Consider the following 17974-nt stretch of genomic DNA (forward strand, 5'->3'; position numbering starts at 1 on the left):
ATTTAAGCAAGGAAGATGCTCTTTGCACTGTTATGCCTAGGAATTACAGTCTAATATCAGTGCTTTATAGTACCACATCTGCTGCTTTGTCTGTTAACCAGGAAGATGGAGGATAGTTTCAATCATAGCACTCTGATACCTTCACTTTCTAAGTCTCCATTATTAGTAGGCTTTTTTAACTGTAAATGTAGATAAGCATCAGTATTACTGTTTAAACAAATCAAAATTTCCATCGATGATTATCAAAATGCATTGATAGGCAAAGTAAGAAAAATGCTACTTGAGAATGTCTTAGCATATGTCTACACTGCATGGCTATCTCAAAATAAGCTATTCTGGAGCAGTTATTCCGAAATAGCTTATTTCAGAATGGCATGTCTACACTACAGGGAAGCCTCAAAATTAGTCCAAGGCAGGCTTCCCTAATGTAGATGTGCTATCTCGATTTAGAGCCCCAGGAGACACTGGGGAGGAATAATTTAGATTGACCCAGGTAAGGGGCTATTTTGAAATAGCAGCTTTGGAGCATCTACACATGCCTTAGTTTGAAATAGCTGTTTCAGAATAGGCATTATTCCTTGTAGAATGAGGTTTACAGATTTGTCCATTATTTAAAAATTATGTTGAAATAAAGGAATGGCTGTCTAGACACTCAAATTGTTATTTCAAAATAAAGCTAGTTATCTTGAAATAGCGGTGCAGTGTAGGCTCACCCTTAGAGTTAGATTTAAGGAAATTTTACTTTGTATATTTTGATATTTATGTTGACATTTTGTGTGTTAATACTTTTAAAACATTAGCTTTTTGAACCCCAGAGTCTATCATTAAATAATTCTCTGACCTTGACTGACATAATTTCCTGAAACTTTGAAAATGTAAATGGGTAAAAATTAAAAAATGCTTAAACCCCATAATATTGCATAAGTATAAAAATATAAATACAAATTACACTTAAATTTAGGGATTTAATAGTATAGTTGACTAAATGATTAACCTATAAGTGGTTTCTTATCAGTTAGCGCTGTGCACTACACACAACACTCTTACCCCCTCCTCTGCCCCCAATAAATTTTTAGTGGGCTGGCTGACAGTCTAGCTCAGTCTCGATTCATGCTGGGACTGGCATCAACCCCTGTTGACTTAGTGCTTGTAGTGTAGAGCCAAAGTGGAGGTAGTTGCGGGACCCAGCAGGAGTCAGGATTGAGTGGTAGAAGTGCCATCCCTTATCAATTAATTGTGTAGTCAACAAAAATGTTTGTCAACTACACGATAAACAAATTACATGCTTCTTAACTTTCCTACTTAAAGTAGATATTCTGTCAATTATAAACAAATCAAATTCTGTCCAGCCTGATTTTTACCACTAAACCTCAGAAGACCTGTATCTCTGGGTTTAGCCGTCTTTGCCTTTCTTTATTCATGTTACAATTAACACTGTGCAGTGCAAAATTAAGGAATGAGCTGGGGAGGGACACACACCTCTTTTGGAGAAAGGATAGAAATATAATCTTCATAGATTAACCTTGCTTTTTCTTCTATGACACTCTTGTTGGATTCCTGCTTTAACTCCTCACAGGCCATCCAGAAAAGCATGTTTTCTTCACTGAATTCTGTTCGGAGGAACTCCCGGAAAGCATTTCTGCCAGCTGGAGTGATCATTAGCTTGTCAAATGACTGAGCCCATGCATTTACTTCTTCAAGTGTAGGAGTGGGACTTGAATGAGAGAATGGAAAAGGAGATATTGATGCTAGTTTCTCAGAATTCAGTCACTAGAAAAGAGACATTCACTTTTACTGAAAGAAAAAAAGCTTTATATGAGTCTAATGCATGGTAGGTCAGACTCTATTAACCAATACCCAATATTGTCACCCTGCTGTGAAACTCTAGTAAAAGGATAAGAGGGTTGTGGAAGATAAACTCTTAAAGATGTGATCACGTGTTCTGTTGACTATACCAGCTTTATTTTAAGTGTTTCTCAAAGTGGTCCACAGATCCATTCTGTGAGAGCTGCCAATGGGCCACTCCTGTTTGTTTATTTACCAGCCTTGTGGCTCCCGTTGGCTGTGGTTTGCCATTTGCAGCCAACAGGAGCTGCAGGAAGTGGCATGGGCCGGGCCGCTGCTTCCCACAGCTCCGCTTGGCTGCAAGCTGCAAATGGCAGACCACAGCCAGTGAGAGCCATGAGGTTCCAGGGTGCGGTACTGGTAAATAAATAAACTGGAGCTGCCCATTGGCAGCTTTCTCAGGGTAGATTCACAGACCACTTTCAGAGATACACGGTTTTAAACAAATACTTGAAATGTACTTAACCATTGAGGGACAGAATAAAGTGTTTTTCTAGGATTCAAATGAACAGTTATCTTTTTAGTTAGCTAGTGTCCCCATTAGAAGTACGTAATGTGTAGACCCAGTCAATATGTTTATAGCTGTTATGACAAAAGCTTTACTTCATCTTGATTTGTATAGATCTTCATCATAGAGCACCCATGAAAGAATAGCAAAAGTTAATTAGTTGGCTAACTCGTGATAGAATCAATATTCTCCCTTGTTTATTAATCCTAATTTAAAGCTGGGAGCTACCAATTGGATTGGTTAAGATTTCATGAAGTGATGGAAATGAGAGGAAAAATTAGACATGTAGGCAGAGAATGGGAGATTGCTTCTTTACTATGTTGTTGTTATTGTATCACCACATAGTGTAAGCTTTCCCTACACAGAATATTTTTAAAGTGTGGGTGTTGGTTCAGCCCATGAATTAATGAAGGGTTAGAGTAGGAAACATTCATCTAGTGATGACTGAGAATCGAATTTAGATGGAGTATGGATGACAGCAAGGGAGTAATTTGTGCATTTCAAACCATTTGCCTTGCAGATTTAGCTCTTTATATATAAATGCTCAAAGGAAAAAAAAGGATACCTCTCCTCACAGTTTGGAATACTCTCTGCTCTTAGTTCATGGGATGTCCTCCTGTCTCTCTCTTCATCTTGATTTCTAACAGTAAGACTGCAAGGTAGCAAACAAATAACTCAATCAAATTTAGATAAGGAAGAGCTTGAAACTACATCAAATTGTTATTTAATATTTTACACATAATTGGTTTGTTTACCTTACCTAAAAGAGATTAAAAATTACCTGTAGTCTTTTATTTTATGATTCTCTTGTAAATCCAGCAACATTAACAAAGCTATTCTAGTTGCCTGGAGAATCTGGTTATCCAGTATAGTTTCTCAGTGCATACTAGAAGGAGTTTTGTGTGTGCTTTAAAACATTAGATGTAATCCACAAATGCTGACTAGTCTAACATTGCAGCGTAGTTTTCTAAGTGGAGCAACTTGTAAGAATATATGTCTTGACATAGTGGGGCCAGCATTGTAATAAGCACTAAATGCAGTGCTTGCAGGATTAATATGAGGCATAATTACAGGCCAAAGTCTCCTCACCTATGTTCTTTAAGAGCTCTCTTGAACTCTTCACTGAAGCAGGTGTCAAGTCCTGTTCCTGGTCATATTCCAATGTAGTGGTAATTTTCTAACTACCGTATATACTCGAGTATAAGTCGACCCGAATATAAGCCGAGGCACCTAATTTTACCCCAAAAAACTGGGAAAAAGTATTGACTCGAGTATAAGCCTAGGGTAGGAAATGAGGCCGCTACTGGTAAATGTAAAAAATGAAGATAGATACCAATAAAATTACATGAATATTTATTTCAAAGAAAAACAATAACCTAGCTCTGTAAGTGCAAAAGGGGGTCAACAAAAACAATATGGTATCAAAAATACCGTAACTTTAAAAGTACAACAACCTTAGCTCAATCAGCAACCAAGCTAACACACAGGAGCTAAAATCCTTCAAAACTGGAGTTCTCCTCATCATCATCTGTATGTCCAAACAGAGCTTCAGCTGGTGTGAGGTTATCAGCATAGACATTGTCATCATCACTGACAAACTATTATGGAGTAGTTTTTTAAGAAAGCATATTGGAATGTATTTAACTCACTTAGAAGCAGTCCCAGCTCTACGAACATCAAAATGCAGTATGTAGAAAAAGTTGAAAGAAAAATATAGTAAATCTGCCCTCTTCCACAACAAGTAAAAATAGCACCTAATGTAGCATCATTGCCAATCTACAGCAGCTATATCATTTTTTAAAAAGTTCCTATAAAGCTACATGTGGCATTTCATTTCTTTTCACAAGTTTTAGGAACTGAACTGAGCACTTTTAATATGCTCTGGATTATAAATTCTCTTTAAAAGTTTATTGTGAAATACTGGCAAAACCAATTGTCATTCAACTGGTATATAAACGAGACCCAAGAGTATAATGAATTTCTATCTACAACATTTAGTCAAATCCACCAGGGAAGGGCAGTAATTTCTTTTAAAGTAGAACCCTTTAATTGTTCCTACGTACCTTCCAATATTCAGTTGTATTAAATACATTTCTTCAGACAATTGTCCTAGTATTCAGTCTTTCTTGTGTTTAGTGCACTAACAATCTGGCGTAAGTTACTGTACTAATATGAAACTATTCAGCAGTTTGACAGATTAAATATTTTTAATAAAACAGTACAGGCAGTCCCCGGGTTACGTACAAGATAGGGACTGTAGGTTTGTTCTTAAGTTGAATCTGTATGTAAGTCGGAACTGGCGTCCAGATTCAGCCGCTGCTGAAACTGACCGCCAGTTCTGACTTACATAGAGAATCAACTTAAGAACCCCAGGCGTCCCCAAGTCAGCTGCTGCTGAAACTGATCAGCAGCTGATTCCAGGAAGCCCGGGGCAGAGCAACTCTGCCTGGGGCTTCCTGTAGTCAGCGCTGGTCAGTTTCAGCAGAAGCTGACTTGGGGACGACTGGGGCAGAGCAGCTGGGGTGCTGCTGGGTTGCTCCAGTAGCTCCGCTCCTGGGTGCTACTGGACCAACCTAGCAGCACCCCATCTGCTCTGCCCCAGGCATCCTGATTCAGCCGCTGCTGAAACTGACCAGCAGCGGCTGAATCAGGACCTGGGGCAGAGCAGCTGGGGTGCTGCCGGGTTGGTCCAGTAGTGCCCAGAGCGGGCGCTGCAGGACAATCGGCAGCGCCCCAGCTGCTCTGCCCCAGAGTCCAAAACAAAAGCCTGGTCTGCTGGGGGGGGGGGGGGAGCACACTAGCTGCGCCCCCCCCTCCCCAGCAGACCAGGGACACGGGGAGCAGAGCCTCTGAGGCTTTGCTCTGGCAAAGCCTCAGAAGCGCGGGAACCCGCCCGATGCCCCTGGTCTGCTGGAGACGGTCTCCAGCAGACCAGGGGCACCGGAGCAGCTTTCGCCCCGACTTCCGGGGCTAGACCCGGCTAGACCCGGCCAGCGGCAGAGACGCGCTGAGCCCGCCCGAGTCAGCTCTGGCAAAGCCTCAGAGGCGCGGGACCCCCCCGCGGCTGCGGCTTCAGTCCGGGAGCCTGTGGTCTGCTGGGGACGGTCCCCAGCAGACCACAGGCTCCCGGACTGAAGCCGCAGCCGCGGGGGGGTCCCTCGCCTCTGAGGCTTTGCCAGAGCAAAGCCTCAGAGGCGCGGGGAACCGCCGCTGCTGCCGCTTCAATCTGGGTGCCTGTGGTCTGCTGGGGACCGTCCCCAGCAGACCACAGGCTCCCGGACTGAAGCCGCAGCCGCGGGGGGGTCCCGCGCCTCTGAGGCTTTGCCAGAGCTGACTCGGGCGGGCTCAGCGCGTCTCTGCCGCTGGCCGGGTCTAGCCGGGTCTAGCCCCGGAAGTCGGGACGAAAGCTGCTCCGGTGCCCCTGGTCTGCTGGAGACCGTCTCCAGCAGACCAGGGGCATTGGGCGGGTTCCCGCGCTTCTGAGGCTTTGCCAGAGCAAAGCCTCAGAGGCGCGGGGAACCGCCGCTGCTGCCGCTTCAATCTGGGTGCCTGTGGTCTTTGCACAAAATGACTGCTATATTCTGTCTTATGGGGTCAGAAGTAAACTGATCATTCTGTAAAGCATTTTCGGATTTTTCAAGAGAAAAAGGCACCAAGTATATTTTAAGGCATCCCTAGTGTAACCAGACTGTCCGGGGAGTTTGATAGAATTTCTAGGTTAAAAATTGAAAATCGATGTCTTGCTTTATCTTGAGCTTACCTATTTGATTTGCTCACTTCCTTTTGAACTTCTGGCTTATATCTTAGTTCCAGCTTCACTACCTGAATTAGTTCTAACCTTTTCCTTTCTAAAGCATTTGTCTCTAATCTGTGGAGATCTCCTTGCAGGTCTGTAGAATTTAAAAATGTAAAGGATCAGACAATGCAGTTGAAGGTTGGCAAGGAGGAGAGATGCTTTGCCTCCTTCTTCAAAGTATCCACATAGTGCAAAGTTGGAGAACCTTGCAACGAAATCACTTACGGTGGTCACATCACCCATTACAGTTCATTTTATGTGTGCTTTCAAATCACTGAGCTATCTTAATTCACTTTCTGTATAAAGGAAGAAGTAGCATAATTAGTAAAGAACTATAATATAACCTTATCCACTGGGTCTCAAGATGATTGAAAGAAGTAGGGCTGATGGGAAGATACAGGGCATAATAGTGACCGCTGAGCCTGACATTTTATTGTTGAAACGTGTTTTCCACAAATATCAAGAATATACCTCAGAGTGACATTTTAGACTGAAGGAGACAGAAAAATGAATGTCTCCATAGGATAGTATTCTGCCTCCTTTATAATAGACAATATTGACTGCACCTCTCAAAATGGTAGCTACTCCTGTAGATCAGAAGACTCCTTAAAAATGTAGATGTGCAGAGCAGAGAGAACATACTATTTTCGTAGCTCCATCTATCTCAGACTTCAAAAAGCTGACAAGTATGTGACTTAAGTTGTAACTCCAGCACAGGATCTGGGCATCCAGGCCTTCGGACTTGTTTCTGGTCCCATACTGGTTCATTCTAATGTTAGTATTGAAAAGGGCATGAATTGTGGAAGCTCTATTTCTCAGCCACATGACTCATGTGGACTGTTATTTTTGTCTCTATTCATAATTTTTCAGTGGAAAGCACTCAAGCTATTTTGAGGAAACATTCTGTGAATAGGGATTATAAATAGAACGTTTAATTGTAGTTTGTTTCGCATTCCTTGCTACTATAAAACAGTTGTTCTCAGAAAATTAGAAGTGATTTTAAGGCAGAGAAAAGCTTCTCTGCTTGTAGTCAGCACCCAGTTCCCAGGCTATTCTTAAATGCGAATAGGAATTTTAAGTGCCATCAAAATTGAGTAATTTCAACACCCCATTGAGTAAATAACTTTCTTTGTACACTTTAACACACATGCTTTTTCTGTGCCCAACAGAGAGAGTATCAGATAAAAGAACAGAGGAGCATTTATCAGCCATTCAAAAGAAATAGTGGGAAGTGAAGTTTATATTAATCCATTGTCAGGGTACATAAAGTGCTTTTGTTTCCTTTTCTTAGGAAATCTATAGCTATGGACAGATACGCAGACAATAAACAGACAGACAGTGGCACCAGGTTTGTATGGTTTTTGGTGATGCCAACAATGGATCCAAGTCCATCCCTCCACATATCTACCACGTAAGTTGATATACTTGAACCTCTTTAATCTGCCAAACCTGTGAAACAGTATGCCAGAGTAAAGATTTTGCCATGTCAGGGAAGGCTGTGTGGAATTTGGGCATGAGGGGTGGAGATGGGGTGTTTACTTGCCACTCCACTCCCATGGGCACATGTGGCTTTGTACTCCCTGCTGTTCCCAGACACTGCTCCTGCCTCCATGGGAGCCATGGGAAATAGCCTCAGGGGAAGCAGTTTATGCACTACCATTCCCCCAGCTGGAAGAAGAGGAAGTGGCACTGCACAGAGCCACTTCCTCATCTGTACTACAGGTATTCCTGAGTTAGGGACACCCAGAGCACAGAGGGTCAACTGTAACAAACAAACAAAAATGGACTGGAAACAGTAAGCATTTAACTGTTTTCCTGTATTGCACTATATATGGGGTGTGTCGAGATGAGGACTCTGAGGTGAGTTTGAGGGGTGGGCTGTACGGGTGAGTAAGGGCTCTGGCTGGACATGCAAGCTATGGGCTGGAGGGTGAGGAGTTCAAGGTGCAGGCAGACTGCCCTCCGGCTAGGGCCAGAGGTGGCCTCCCCTCCTCCACCCCAGCCCTCTCCCTGCCAGCAGCAAGTGAACTCTGGGAGAGGCACCTCCTTCTCGCTGCTGGCCAGGCCTGCTACACCGATAGGGGTGGGGAGAAGTCTGCAGTTCCCAGGGGCCTGGCCGCTACCGTGGTAGCTCTGCCTACTCTGGGGAAAAGTGTCTTGATTCAAAGAAGCTTTTAATATGCCCCATATGGGTTCCAGCACAACTGAGGCAGTGGAGTAGCAAATCAAAAGGATCTTTAAATCGAAAGACACTTCAGCTACTCCTCAGAGTAGGTTGGGCTAGCGTGGCTGCCCTGCGGCTCCTCCCAGCAGGTGCAGAGGATGCTTCGGGCTTCTCCAGGTGGGGGGTCTTGTGGCCCTGGCCGGGGAGGATGGTGGAGCGCGGCAGCCAGCCCCTGCCCAGAATGCAGGGATGCTCTGCGGAGGAGTCGGGGAAAGGGTTGGAATAAAAAATGGGTGGAATCTGCGCCCTCATGTTCTGAATATTGGTGGAGCAAGAGTACCATTGGTCAATGTTATTGCCTGTGGGTTAAACTCATCCTTGAGTCATTGGTCTGAGCAGTATTACACAGCTGTCAATACACTGGGACTTTGAGGCTTGTTTACTCAATAGTGTGTGGAAATTATTTGAGTATTTTCTTAGGACTATACCCAACTGTTGCTCAGTCAGTCCTTCCTTATTAAGTATAAAAAGTGTTAAACTCTTTCCATATACTTGGAAAACTATTGACATACTTGTTGGACTTTTTGCTCATTGCAGAGGGATTAACTGGATAGCCAATATGCTTATGTTTTGAAGTCAGGTGCAGTGCAAGCTCACAAAAAAATCTTTATAGAACAGGGGTTCTCAAACTTCATTGAACTGTGACCTCCTTCTAACAACAAAAATTATGACACATCCCCAACACAGGGAACCAAAAACTGAGCCTGCTTGAGCCCATACAACCTTGTAGGGAGCCAAAGTCCAAGGGCTTTAGTCTCAGGCAGGGGTCTGTAACCTGAGCCTCCACCACCCAGGGCTGAAGTGCCCTGGGCCTAGTAAGTCTGTCAACCCTGGCAACCCCCATTAAAATGGGATTGATACACTTTGCGGTCCTGGCCTACAGTTTGAAAACTGCTGTTACAGAATGTTTTCTCAGTCTGACACATGAAACATTAACAGCACAATTCCCATTTAGGTTAATTGGAGTTGCTCAGTTGATGCTTTATATATGCCCCAAAGTCCTTTTGTAGTATGAAGTAAATGGGTGTGAAAGAAAATTACTTCTATTATATTCAGCCATGTGTTCTGTTTAGGTGTATGTGATGAGGTGGTGCTGTCCTGACCCCCTCAGTTTCTTCTTACTGCCAATGGCTGGAATCATAGAATAATAGGACTGGAAGGGACCTCGAGAGGTCATCGAGTCCAGCCCCCCGCCCTCAAGGCAGGATCAAGCTCCGTCTACACCATCCCTGACAGATGTCTATCTAACCTGTTCTTAAATATCTCCAGAGAGGGAGATTCCACCACCTCCCTTGGCAATTTATTCCAATATTTGACCACCCTGACAGTTAGGAATTTTTTCCTAATGTCCAATCTAAACCTCCCCTGCTGCACTTTAAGCCCATTACTCCTTGTCCTGTCCTCAGAAACCAAGAGGAACAAATTTTCTCCTTCCTCCTTGTGACACCCTTTTAGATATTTGAAAACCGCTATCATGTCCCCCCTTAATCTTCTTTTTTCCAAACTAAACAAGCCCAGTTCATGAAGCCTGGCTTCATAGGTCATGTTCTCTAAACCTTTAATCATTCTTGTCGCTCTTCTCTGTACCCTTTCCAATTTCTCCACATCTTTCTTGAAATGTGGCGCCCAGAACTGGACACAGTACTCCAGCTGAGGCCTAACTAGTGCAGAGTAGAGCGGCAGAATGACTTCACGAGTTTTGCTTACAACACACCTGTTGATACAACCTAGAATCATATTTGCTTTTTTTGCAACAGCATCACACTGTTGGCTCATATTCAACTTGTGGTCCACTATGACCCCTAGATCCCTTTCCGCCATGCTCCTTCCTAGACAGTCGCTTCCCATCTTGTATGTATGGAACTGATTGTTCCTTCCTAAGTGGAGCACTTTGCATTTCTCCTTATTAAACCTCATCCTGTTTACCTCTGACCATTTCTCTAACTTGCTAAGGTCATTTTGAATTATGTCCCTATCCTCCAAAGAAGTTGCAACCCCACCCAGTTTGGTATCATCTGCAAACTTAATAAGCGTACTCTCTATCCCAATATCTACATCATTGATGAAGATATTGAACAGTACGGGTCCCAAAACAGACCCTTGAGGAACTCCACTTGTTATCCCTTTCCAGCAGGATTTAGAACCGTTAAATCATAGTTCTGTGTGGTTTTCACTTCATAATCCCTCTATTCTTGGTGGCTCTTCTAGTTGTGTATTACTTAAAAAGAGAGAGTACTGCTCTCTCAAGGTGAGGGAGCCAGCTGCCCTTAGTGGATGAGTTCAGGAATCTAGGACTCATGCTCAAGAGTGATGGCGAGCAGGAGAGTGAGATCACTTGGTGGATTGGTGCAGCAGCAGCAATGCGAGCAGCTGTAATACTGAGGCAGGAGTTGGAGTGGATCTCTGTGGAGTGTCCTGAGGAATAGGTTGCTGCTTCAAGTCAAATAGGGATTTGTCTCCATTCTCCAGAAAGATCGCAATCAGCATGGATCAAATGCTGGTGCCTTTGATAGAGCAGATCCTGTCAACTGGTTCTGGGCAAGGAGGTCAGATATATCATATTGTTGACTCTGGTTTCAGCCGTAGGGAATCCATTGATTCCAGGACCAACAAGGACAATATCAGCGCAGGGATTCTGCTCTGGCAGAAGACAACAGACCTCTGCCTTTTGGTCCCAACCTCACCCTTGGTCCAGAACTTTGCCAGGACTGCATCCTTTCTAGCCCCATTGGTTAGGCAGGCTGCTGACCCTGTGGATTGGTCTGCAACATACCCATGTTTCCTTTTCACAGTCAGTGGAAGTGGGACTGGTGCTGGGTTCAGCAGAAGGGACCTCCCTGGCACCAGGACCATCTTCAGCACCCCGCGAATGGTAATGGTGTCCAGTCCATCTGGTCAGGAAAGTTGGTAAGACTCATAGGGAAAAATGAAAGATTCAGGGTGTCAGAGGGAGATCCAGGCTGGTAAAGAGGGTTGGGATGTGGGAGGCTTTGGGGCTGCGGGCTCGGGTGGAGCTTTGGATGAAGGGGTGAGATGCATTGGGGGGATCAGCTGAGGCTAGGGGGTATAGAATGCAGGAAGGACTCAGGGCAGAAGGTTAGGGTAGGGTGCAGGCTATGTGAGGGAGTTATGATGAGGGAGGGGACTCAGGCTGGGGCAGAGGGTTGGAGTTCAGAAGCGGGTGTGGGGGTGCTTACCTTCAGCAACTCCCAGATTTGGAAGCAGCTTGCATGTCCCTGCAGCCCCTGGAAGGGGGTGGCAGGTGGCTAAATGTGCTGCTTTTGCCTGCAGATGCTGCCCCCACAGCTCCTATTGCCTGTGGTTTCTGGCCAATGGGAGCTGTGGAAGCAGCACCTGCAGGGGAGGACAGCATGTGGAGCTTCCTGGATTGACATGAGCTTGCACTTGCAGCTCCCACCCGAGGCTCAAGGCTTCTAATCCATGGTGTGAAGACTTGTTGTGGGCCATATGAATTTAAGGAGGGGCCAGAGGTCCTTCAGAAAGAGACCCTACACTAATTCACATCTATCTCTGTCCCTCCCAATTTCCTCTCTTGTTTCTCATGATTACAGCACAAAATCTGCAGGAGATCTGGGTTCTAAATCCCTACCTCTATCCCAATTTGCTTTGTGACAGTGGTCAAGAAACTCAATATCCATGTGTCTGTTTTCTCTGAGAGTAAAATTGGGATAACAATGTCTGAGCCATGTTTTTCTACATTTGAGAAGGGTTTTTAATGCTAGGAAGCAAAATTAGGAACTTAACATCTCAGACTAATTTAAATTTGCCTTAATGGGGTATAATTAATTTTAAGGTTAGAAGGAAGCAATATGGTCATCTAGACTGACTATTATAGCTGGTGATAGGGCTTAGCCAGTAATTTCTGCATCAAGACCATAACATCTGTTGGAGCTAGAGCAGTGGTTTCCAAACAGAGGTACATATACCACAGGTGCACACAGAAGTCTCCTGGTCTCATTTAGATATTGCCTAGCTTTGCAACAGGCTACATAAAAAGCACTAGTGAAGTCAGTACAAACTAAAATTTCTAACAAGTAAAATGAGAGAGTCAGCAATTTTTCAGTAAGTATTCTGTGACTTGTATTTTTGTGTTTGTGTAAGCAAGTAGTTTTTAAGTGGGGTTTTGCAAGACAAATCAGACTCCTGAGAGCCTGCAGTAGTCTGGAAAGCTTGAGAGACTCTGAACTAGAGTGTCTCTTAGGGCAGGGGTAGGCAAGAGGCTGCCAGTGGGCCATATTCAGCTCGCCAAGCCACCGGATCCAGCCCACAGCCACCTTACCAGTACCCTTAGGCAGAGAACAGACTATTCTTTAAAAAGCCAACTGTTCTCTGTTCAGGATGGCTGGGAGGGAGGAGGGATACTTCTCGTGCTGTTCCTGCCCCCCTGCAAAATCTCATCCCTCCCATTGGCCAATCTCTCAGTTTCTAGCCAATAGGAGCTGAAAATTTTTGCTGGAAGCAAGGGCGCTGTGTAGGAAGCCTTCTCCCTTCCTCCTCGATCCCCTCCCTCTCATGCCCAGAGCAGAGCTACATACAGCAACAAGCATCCTGCAGCAGACAGTCCGCTCAGATTTCTGCTGGTAAACACCTCCCAGCCAGAGCCTCCCTCTGGCACCCCACCTCCTCCTTTTCCCAACCCTCTTCCCCCTCCTGTACCCATACCCATTCCCATATCTGGCACCCCAATCCCTTACCCCAGATCACATATCCCCTCCTACTGTGGGTCACATCCCAAAATCCTGCACCCCAGTGCTTTCCCCCAAGCTCCCTTCTGCAGCCACTCTCCATCCCAGACCCCGGAATTCCTCCATTAATATCCTGGAAGAGAGCGGCCCACAACCACTTTCCAAAAACTTGGAGTGGTGGCCCTCCATCGAAAATGATTATCCTACCCGATCTTAGGGTGTATACAGAGGCTGCAGCTGTGCCACTGTAATGCCATGGCGTAGGCACTTATACATTGGTGGAAGGGTTTTTTCCATCCATGTAATTAATCCACCTTTCCAATGGATAATAGCTAGGTTAATAGAATATTTTTTCCATTGACCTAGCCATATTTGCACCAATGTTTAGGCTGAACTAACTACATCATGGAATCACAGAATACTAAAAGTAGAAAGGACCTTGAGAGATCATTAAGTCTAGTCCCCTGCCCTCATGGCAGGATCAAGCACTATCTAGATCATCCCTGATAGGTGTCTGTCTAACTTGCTCTTAAATATCTCAAATGATGGAGATTTCATAACCTCCCTAGGCAATTTATATGAGTGTTTAACCACCCTGACAGTTAGGAAGTGTTTCCTAATATCCAAGCTAAAGTTCCCTTGTTTCAACCTGTGACACCCTTTTAGATCCTTAAAAACTACTATCATGTCCCCTCTCAGTCTTCTCTTTTTCAAACTAAACAAGCCCAATTCCTTCAGCCTTCCCTCATTGCTCATGTTCTCTAGACCTTTAATCATTTTTGTTGCTCTTCTCTGGACCTTCTCAAATTTCTCCACATCTTTCTTGAAATGTGGTGCCCAGAACTGGACACACTACTCCAACTGAGGCCTAATCAGCGCAGAGTAGAGCGGAAGAATGACTTCTTGTGTCTTGCTCGCAACACTACTGTTAATGAATCCCAGAATCAGGTTTGCTTTTTTTTGCAACAGTGTCACGCTATTGACTCATATTTAGCTTGTGGTCCACTATGATCCCTAGATCCCTTTCAGCAGTACCCCTTCCTAAACAATCACTTACCATTCTGTTATATATCATATAAGATACAACATTTAAATTGTCACTTCCAAAGGAATTTAAATACCTATGTTTTTTCCTTGAATTAAACAACGGCTCATTAGTTAACAACGCTAAAGTCACAGGAATCTTCTTGCTTCACCAGTGATGCCAAACTAAATGTTACATTTCTCCTACAGCCATCTACAAGTGTTTGCAACACAGCTCCTCATGCACAAAGGCCAGTATTATAAGACTTGGATGCCTGAAGGTGATTCATAGACTTATCAGAAACTGCAGGTGCTTATTACCTTTGAAAATCAATGTCCTCTTTATTTTGTTCCAGTCTGAATCCTTCCTGATGACTCATTTCTTCTGCAGTGCCCAGAAGACCTTTTTACAATGCTAGTTCTTCACTCTTCTGCACTTCCCAGTGCATCTTGTCTACTCTGTCTTACTTAGATTGTAACCTATTTTGTAGTGCCGGGACTAGACTGTTCTGTTTTGTACAACATCAAGCACGAGTGGTACTTCACCAGGAAATTGTTACCATGATGTGTGTGTAGCCTAGAGCAGTTCTAACAAAAGAATTGCATGAAGTGCCAACTTACCTCCCCTCCCCCAGTTGATGCTGGTATATAGAACTCTCTTTTTATACATATCCTTCATTATTTCAATGGAAAATCCACAAGAACTGGCACTGAAGCCTGCCTTGAGAGTTGCAGCATAACCATCTTTTCCCGGTTGTTCTAGACTTGTGTTATTACCCCAGGTGCTGTGTTGTTTTTGTTGTCCTAACCATTGGCAGTCATTCGACCCTGCCGGTTTGAGTTGACACCAAAAGACCTACCATGAGCAACTGCAACAACAGCACCAACAGAAGCAGCAGGCATTGGAAGCTCGATTCCCAATGCCATGCTGTGCCTGTGCGGCACTCGGTGTCTCCTGGGCCACAGACATCTGCCGTTTGCGCATCTCCATCCGCTCTGATCCCATGGGCTGCAAAAACCAAAATAAGGAGGGGAGGGGATTAATCTCTGCACAAAAGACTTACCACTATAATTAAAGCCAGATTTTTGAAAGAACTCAGAATCTGACTGCTCGCACTGTTCTCCTTAGAAATCCACTGCTTCATTGAGCTTCTGTGACAAGGTGTAAAGGCACTCCAGCATGTAAGGGGTTAATAGTTTCCTCCCTATAACACAGTTGATGAGGTAGCTAAACCTTCCTGAGTCCATCAAAATTATAGAGGACTTTAAATACCTATAATAATGGCAGATTTTTGAGGAGTTGTTCATGATTCAATAACAAGTACAAGAGGCTATCCGATGGGTTGGAGAGCATCGTGTTAACAATTACCTTCCTATATGTGTGTTCAAATGATACAGGACAGTGATGGCAATCCATATGAAGCAGGCATTGCTACAAAAATTACACAATCATGGTTGTAGGTTATTCCAACTCAATGCAGCATTAATTCACAATCACTGCATTTTCTACTGATCTTTTTACTGATGGCATTATATAGGTTAGTATCTTTTTGTTTTGGCTAGAATACCCCCTTGTTCAAGACACAATGTGTATGTCATGCACAGCAGAAGAGGAACCTATTTTGCAGAAAAACATCAGACCAGCATAGCTACACTACAATAGGGAGAAAACACATAAAATGATGCCCCATTATGGATCTGCTCCCTTTGACAACCTGTCCCTACATGATCAAAAGTCTAAAATGTAAGCAAGAACAATACTTCTCAAAATACCAGCTTGATAGTTTTAAAATATGGAAAAATAAATATGAAAAGGAAAACATCCTGTTTTCTTTGTTTACATTTCAAGTTCATTACAGTAGAAGGAAATATGGAATATTTTCAGCTTTCCTCCTAGTAACTGTTTCTGAAAAAATAAAGCAATGTCTGTGGTTACAATAAAAAGTAATTATAAACAAAACATTGCATGAGACAATGATATATCTGATTCTCAGCTGCTGGTAGACAGTAAACATTTTCTTATTATCAATTAGAAAAGTTTAATTTATAATTGGAATCAAATAAGTGCTATTTATATAATTCAGCCAGCTTCATTTAGATGATGTTCTATCTGGCTTCTGCACACATAAAGAACCCACTTTGCAACTGAATTGATATATGATCTGATTAGCAGTGCTAGTCTTCTGTTTTTTTGTTTTGCATTTTGCTTGGAGTGGGAAGAAGGGCACAAGAGGAAGAGGTGGATAAGTCAATGTACCCACCCACTAATCCCAAATACCTATTATTACAAAAAATCCTTATTTTGAACCATAATTATATTAATAAAATTATAATTTTAGATGTTTACTATTATATAATGTATATTTGATGTGTTATACTTTTTCAGATTGATTTCTTTTCCAAGATATTCTCTGGTATACTTCAGCATGAGGGAAGAGCATGTAAACATCTCTATAGCAAATGCCTCCTGCCATCTCTCTCATCTCTCCCTGAAATAGTGTTGTGTTTATAATGTAGCTTTTAAAGCACTCACTCTACCAAAGGATATTTGGAAGCTGTAAAGCTTGATGAATGTAAATCCAATACTATCATATGTGATTTATATCCCAATTTATAGATTATGAAGGGTTCGGGAAGGAAAAAATAAAGGCGCAATTTGTCATCTCATTTAAACTGTTCTACACTTCGGCTTTGTTTACACTGGCGGGTTCTTGTGCAAGTACTGCTGTTCACACTTCCCACCCTCTTTTGCGCAAGAAGATTTACAGTACAGCGTGGTAAGAGGGCTTCTTGCACAAGAGCTATGCTCTTTTCTTACAAGTGTAAGCTCTCTTGTGCAACAGCTCTTGCACAAGAGGGCAGTGTGGACGTGCCACAGGGGATTCTTGTGCAAGAAAGCCCTATAGCTAAAATGGCCATCGGAGATTACTTGCACAAGAGAGCGTCCACACTGCCATGGATGCTCTTGTGCAAAAGCATGTCTTGGACATGGCAGCGTGGACATGTTCTTGCGCAAGAACCCACTAGTGTAGACATAGCTTTCATGTTCACATTGAAACATTAGCTTTCTTTTTAAATAAACACGAAGTAATTTTCTTGCTCTAACACAGATGGTTTTTTGTAAATATTTCTAAACAATAAAATGGCACAAAAGAGTTAAAAAGTACGTGGAGACCTAAGGCAGAAGTTCCTGCAAGAATGTATCTGTTGGTTTAAACATGGCTAGTTCAAAGCAGATACTTTGTTCTAAGGAAAGTACAATGAATAGCGCACCTGCAGCTCCTCTGGGTATCCATAGCAGTAGTGTGCCTGCAAATGACGAGATGACTGGGCCACATAATATTTTTAACATCACTTTGGCTTTAGCAATGAACTGCACTGTAATAAAGCAGCTGGTATTATACATCACTTGATTCACATTTCCTATGCTGACTAAAGCATTCTAAATATCTACAGGGAGCAGAACTCTTAAATTAAAGCTGCTGTTTTTCATACATTGCTGATCATAACCTCAAAGTACAGGCAGTCCCCGGGTTACGTACAAGATAGGGACTGTAGGTTTGTTCTTAAGTTGAATCTGTATGTAAGTCGGAACTGGCGTCCAGATTCAGACACTGCTGAAACTGACCGCCAGTTCTGATTTACATACAGAATCAACTTAAGAACCCCAGGCATCCCCAAGTCAGCTGTTGCTGAAACTGATCAGCAGCTGATTCCAGGAAGCCCGGGGCAGAGCAACTCTGCCTGGGGCTTCCTGTAGTCAGCGCTGGTCAGTTTCAGCAGAAGCTGACTTGGGGACGCCTGGGGCAGAGCAGCTGGGGTGCTACTGGACCAACCCAGCAGCACCCCATCTGCTCTGCCCCAGACGTCCT

The 17974-nt window shown here is 43.5% G+C and overlaps 1 protein-coding gene across 2 annotated transcripts in view; it reads right to left on the bottom strand.

The window, feature by feature from the left end:
* RGS20 (regulator of G protein signaling 20) overlaps positions 1-17974 on the bottom strand; it is a 34125-nt gene that overhangs the window by 1079 nt on the left and 15072 nt on the right. For both annotated transcript variants that reach the window (XM_006112185.3, XM_075920705.1), the window contains 3 exons: positions 14963-15111; positions 2919-3005; positions 1480-1714 (listed from right to left, as the gene is read on the bottom strand). In XM_006112185.3, the coding sequence (XP_006112247.3) occupies positions 1480-1714; positions 2919-3005; positions 14963-15111 (471 nt within the window). The remainder of the gene's footprint in view (positions 1-1479; positions 1715-2918; positions 3006-14962; positions 15112-17974) is intronic.

Source organism: Pelodiscus sinensis, chromosome 2, assembly GCF_049634645.1.
Source record: "Pelodiscus sinensis isolate JC-2024 chromosome 2, ASM4963464v1, whole genome shotgun sequence".
NCBI lineage: Eukaryota > Metazoa > Chordata > Testudines > Trionychidae > Pelodiscus > Pelodiscus sinensis.